The 6,000-nt window shown below is 46.2% G+C and overlaps 1 protein-coding gene across 1 annotated transcript; it reads left to right on the forward strand.

Moving 5' to 3' along the window:
* The first annotated feature begins 4,040 nt into the window (after window positions 1–4,040).
* On the forward strand, window positions 4,041–5,556 carry LOC129715211 (histone H1.1-like). Its single transcript, XM_055665072.1, has one exon. It carries the CDS (start codon window positions 4,054–4,056, stop codon window positions 5,083–5,085), a length of 1,032 nt encoding a protein of 343 aa, XP_055521047.1. The 5' UTR covers window positions 4,041–4,053; the 3' UTR covers window positions 5,086–5,556.
* The last annotated feature ends 444 nt before the right edge of the window (window positions 5,557–6,000 follow it).

Consider the following 6,000-nt stretch of genomic DNA (forward strand, 5'->3'; position numbering starts at 1 on the left):
TGGACTTTCAGAAAGTATTTGATAAGGTCCCACATAGAAGATTAGTGGGCAAAATTAGGGCACATGGTATTGGCAGTAGAGTGCTGACCTGTATAGGGAAGTGGCTGGCAGACAGGAAACAAAGAGTAGGGATTAACGGGTCCCTTTCAGAATGGCAGGCAGTGACTAGTGGGGTACTGCAAGGCTCGGTGCTGGGACCGCAGCTATTTACAATATACATTAATGATTTGGATGAAGGGATTCAAAGTAACAACAAATTTGCAGGTAGCACAAAGCTGGTTGGCAGTGTGAACTGTGAGGAAGATGCTATGAGAATGCAGGGTGACTTGGACAGGTTGGGGGAGTGGGCAGATGAAGTTTAATGCGGACAAATGTGAAGTTATCCACTTTGGTAGCAAAACAGGAAGGCAGATTACTATCTAAATGCCGTCAAGTTGGGAAAAGGGGAAGTACAACGGGATCTGGGGGTCCTTGTCCATCAGTCTATGAAAGTCAGCATGCAGCTACAGCAGGCAGTGAAGAAAACGAATGGCATGTTGGCCTTTATCTGGGGGTCCTTGTCCAGCGTAGGTCAGGGGCTGTCATATGCTGAGGGAATGGAGCAGCTGGGTTGTACACTCTGGAAAGAGGGGATAGAAACATAGAAAGTAGGTCGAGCATGCCACCAGCTACGAGCAGCTCATGTGAAGAACAAGACGAATGGCATACCCTCCCCTTTATACCGGAACCTTTATAAAAAAAACAAGAGGTCCAAATCGGGAAAAAAATCGGGAATAATCTAGGCGAGACACTTGTCCAAGAGGTCTTACTATACTCTGCAGTCCATATCCCTGCCCTACAGTAGCCCTAGTGAGCTAAAAAACCACATTTTAGTCTTAAATATATTAAAAGTTTCTGCTTCCACTGCTCCCTTGTGTGTAAATTTTTGAAGAAGTTCTTCCCTCTCAGTTTTAAAAGAGCCCCCTTATTCTGCAGGAAGTTCTAGTTTCCCCGATCATTGGGAACATCCTCGGGGCATCCACCCGATTGAGGCCCCTCAGATCTTATATGCAGCGAGTAGGTTTACTTAAGGTTAATTCAATCCCCTCATTGCAGGAATGTAAACCTTCGCTGGGGCTGTACATCAAGTATGCTGAGGGAAATGGAGCAGCTGGGTTTTTATACTCAATCCCCCTAGCAATACACCAAAACTCTTGGCCTTCCTGAGCTTTGCAGAAGGATTCATGTAGGGGATCCCTCGTTGCATTACAACGCAGCTCCTCCTCATTTAGAAAATAACTATCAAGATTGTATTAAAGGCTTGGCCACACTAGCTTATCTATATCCTTTTGCAGACTCTTCCTATCCTCCTCATCCCCTACTTTTCCTCCCCTTTTTTGTATCGGGCCACTCTCTGCTTCCTATTTGTTAGCCAATCCTGTACCCATGCTAGGATTTTCCCGGTGTTGGGGGGGAGTCCAGAACCAGGGGCCACAGTTTAAGAATGAGGAGTAAGCCGTTTAGAACGGAGACAAGGAAGCACTTTTTCTCACAGAGAGTGGTGAGTCTGTGGAATTCTCTGCCTCAGAGGACGGTGGAGGCAGGTTCTCTGGATGCTTTCAAGAGAGAGCTAGATAGGGCTCTTAAAAATAGCGGAGTCAGGAGATATGGGGAGAAGGCAGGAACGGGGTACTGATTGGGGATGATCAGCCATGATCACATTGAATGGCGGTGCTGTTTCGAAGGGCCGAATGGCCTACTCCTGCACCTATTGTCTATTTGGATAGATAGATCGAGATAGATAGATAGATAGATAGATAGATAGATAGATAGATAGATAGATAGATAGATAGATAGATAGATAGATAGATAGATAGATAGATAGATAGAGATAGGGATATAGAGAAAGAGATATGGAGAGATAGATATGGAGAGATAGATATAGAGAAGTAAGTGATAGAGAGAGGGGGAGATAGCAAGAGATGGCGTGAGATAGAAAGAGATAGAGAGCAATAGAGAGAGATGGAGAGAGTTAGATAGAGATAGATAGAGACAGATAGATAGATATATATTTAAAAGTCTCATCTTGACCACTTTCTGTCTGCACTGTATATTGATTTTAGAAGAAACGGTACCATATATCGCTATGATTTCTGGCCATTTTACTCACAGTCCTCCACTGAGCAAGTCCCAAGCATTTTTCCCATCGACGAAAAATAATAAAGTTATGAGTGTTTAAAGAACCTTGAGATCCTCGCGCCTGTCAATCACCACAATGAAGGTAATGCCCCTTCCAGGGGGTGGGGGGCAGGACTATAAAACCCCAGATGCCTGAATATGACTCAGTCCATCTGCAAGATCCTGAGAGAGAGGCCACAAATCTCATTCTAGGCTGTGAATCAACTGAACTGTGAGTCTGCAATGTACTTGCAATAAATTATTTGTTAGCTCTTAATGAAAATGAAATGAGCTTGGTCTGCCCTGTGCTTGAAACTGGAAAGGCAATGGAAGTGAAGTGAAGTGAAAGTGCAGTGAGCTGTTTGGCTTGGCAATCCGCGACTCATAGCCACATTCATTGTTACGTCCAGAGAGACAGCACCATCTCGATAAGCCTTCGCTACATAAAACAAACTCAAAGTCAGAGCAATTTGATTGCAATATTGTGGGGTTATTTGTTTTGGGTGACTGAGCGCTCAGAATCAAATGCTCTTGTATTGGTGCTCATTTCGGCGTTTTTTAACAGGTAAGAAAGTACGCGTTTCATGTGTTAAGTGTATACCGAGGCTGCCAAGTCCTCCACATGGATTGAGCAGCTCTGTGCATCACGCCCTTTGACCCGATGACCTTACGTGCAACCCCCTGTACAAACTAAAGAAAATGTCGAACAGCCAGAACCTTGGATTATCAGGTCGACACAGGGAACTGCAGATGTTGGAATCTAAGGCAATAAACACAAAGTGCTGGTAGAAGAATTATCTTACCAAGAACTTTACCGATTCATGTTCTAAAGGGACAGACCTGACCTGCTGAGTATGAGCACTTTGTATGTTTCATTATTATTCATCTTGATGAATGCCCTCTGTTCATCTGATCAAGTGACGTAGTAGACACTCAGAACTGATGGACCCTATTGTTTGCACTTCATCCTTCATTTCCAAACTCTTTGACCACATCTCACAGGGACAAGTACTTTGAAACGAGGATAACCATAGAGATAATTGATGCCCAAAGAAAAGATCTGGCATCGACATGTGGAGCCACAGGGGATGGGCAAATTCCTCAAATAGTCTTTCTGCTGTTTTTATCAGGGTGCAAAACATGAAGGCTAAGGAACAGCATTGAATGAAGATGTCTTCAGGACGGTAAGAAGGAACTGTAAATGCTGGAAAATCGAAGGTCGACAAAATGCTGGAGAAATTCAACGAGTGAAGCAGCATCTATGGGGCGAAGGAAATTGGCGACGTTTCGGGTCGAGACCCTTCTTAAGACGAAATATAGGCTTCACTGATATTAGCTGACCCGAATTGCAATCTAATAAAAATACGGTAGCTGCTTGCAGTCTTTGGAATGGGAGATGTAGTGCAATGGGGTTCAATAAGGAGCGTTTTGTTTCGACAGAATTTTACTTTCATTTTCAGTCATTCCTTTCCAGATATGAAATGCCGACTCGATTTGATGGGGTGTATGAAGAAAGAAACTCATGCAAGTGCAAATAAGGCTTAAAATCCTTAAAGGGGTATTAAGATGCATTTTGAGCCTTACTTTTATTAAGACCATTGCTGTTGATTGGAGCTTCCATGATGCAATTTAGCCGCTGTTCTTACCAAAATAATACCCTGTGAAAAACGATTTCAGGGCATATGAAAATAGAAGTAGTCCGGTGGGGCGAGCGCACATGGAGCATCCTAAGCGGCATGGATGAGAGGCTGTAGGACTTGTTTCCGGATTCGCTCTTCCTCGTCCGCCTATGTCTCATATAAACGCCTGCTGGCGCTCACAGCTCCACTAGTTTCGGCCACTACTGGAGATTAGAATCGGAAGAAGTGGAAAGAACGGGTTCCGGGCTACTCCGACATGGCTGAGGACGAGAGGCCGGAATTTCCCGGCGACTTCGGCAGGAGGGGAGGCATGGGTGCAGAAGGAGGAGGAGGCGGTGGTGGAAGTGATACCGCCCCGCCACAGGATCGGCCAGCGCCGGATAAAGAAGCAGCGGTAAAGAAGAGGCGACGGCTGCGGCGGCTGCAACAACAACAGGTTCAGCGGCAGCCCAAGCGAGTGAAGTTGCCCAAAAAGCCGCCGTTCGGTCCCACCGTCACCGAGCGCGTCCTGTCGGTGGCGGCGTCCAGCATGGAGCGACGCGGCATCTCGCTGGCCGCCCTGAAGAAAGCTCTGTTTGCCAAAGGTTACGACGTGGGCCGCAACAACAGCCGCGTGAACCGGACGGTGCGGCTACTGGTGCAGAGGGGCTCGCTAGTGCGGACCAGCGGCACCGGCGCCTCCGGTTCCTTCAGGTTCAACCGGACAGCGGTGCCCAGGAGGAAGAAAGTGGGGACGGCCCGCAGGACGGTGGAGTCTAGACGTGAGAAGAAAGCAGGGACGGCCCGCAGGAAGGTGGCGTCTAAGCGGGAGAAGAAAGCAGGGGCGGCCCGCAGGAAGGTGGGATCCAAGCGAGAGAAGAAAGCGGGAGCGGCCCGCAGGAAGGTGGCATTCAAGCGGGTGAAGAAAGCGGGAGCGACCCGCAGTAAGGTGGCATCCAAGCGGGTGAAAAAAGCGGGAGCGACCCGCAGGAAGGTGGTATCCAAGCGGGTGAAGAAAGTGGGAGCGCCCGGGAGGAGGAGCCCCAAGCGCCAAACCAAGCCGCGCAGGACCGCCGCCCGACCCTTCAAGCGCCATCCGAGTACGTTTCGGCCGGCCCTATGCCAAGCCCCGGTCCCGCCTCCAGCCCAGCAGAAGCAGACCCCGGACAACGCGGGTCTATTGTCGGCACCAGTCGATCAGAAGGAGGAAGGCGACCCGCAGATGAATAAACGCCCGGTGGGACGCCCACGTAAAATCCGGACCCAGGGGCTGGTAGAAGTAGACAATTCTCTAGTCATAGACTGGTAGACTTCTCGCTTGTTGGTTTTCCCTCGAAGGGGTTAAATATATACTACACTTATAAAAAGGCTCTTTTCAGAGCCACTAAATGATCAAGAAAACAGCAAAACCTCACCGGGGAGCACAAAACAAATCTCTTCTCTACCTCAGATGGAATAACATTGACGGTATCAATTTTTGCCAGTAGAATTACAGAAGTAGTCACTGAACCGCAAAGCTTAAATTCTATACAGACTAACAACCATATTTAAATTGCGCCAAGCCAAAAAAAAAATGCTTATCCGAAGGAAATAGATATTTTGATCTAGATTAATGTCCTTAGAATTATCCAGCAATAGCTGGTGACGAAACACTAGGGTGGAGTTTGCTTGGCATTTTAGATGTACTGTAAAATCGTTCACTGAATTATATTAGTTGGGAACATGGGCGTTAGTATGAATTTTGAAAATCACAATTATGAGATCCAAAATATTCTTCCATTAAAGGTTTGAATTTATCAAGACAAATATAATCCCTGTCAGCATTGTAAAAATAAATTGAGACGAAAAAATATCCTGATATTTTCTTGATTAATCGAGTAAATTCGACGTGTATCGATTATAAACTATTATATCGATCTTACTGATATCAATTAAGGAGCTACGAGCAGAATGGAATTGGAGCAACATAACGACATGACGTTAGTCATGACTTCAATTTTAATGTATGCAGACCGCAACTAAATGATTGTTTCGAACCAGGGACAAGATTTTTATTGTCTCGATTGCATTTTTGATATTACAAATTGATAAGCCGACGAAGGTTTGACGAAGCGTTGATTGTTTCTTTTCGGACGCTGCATGACAGGACTATCCACGGCTTTGTAATTTTCAGTGGTTTGAATTTTATTATAGCCAATTCATCAACAATTCGACGCCAACAAAG

This window comes from Leucoraja erinacea, unplaced genomic scaffold (assembly GCF_028641065.1).
Source record: "Leucoraja erinacea ecotype New England unplaced genomic scaffold, Leri_hhj_1 Leri_105S, whole genome shotgun sequence".
In the NCBI taxonomy this organism is placed as follows: Eukaryota; Metazoa; Chordata; class Chondrichthyes; order Rajiformes; family Rajidae; genus Leucoraja; species Leucoraja erinaceus.

What these genes read in the sequence shown, in the direction of transcription:
- LOC129715211 (XM_055665072.1), top strand. Translation starts at nt 4,054, where the DNA reads ATGGCTGAGGACGAGAGGCCGGAATTTCCCGGCGACTTCGGCAGGAGG.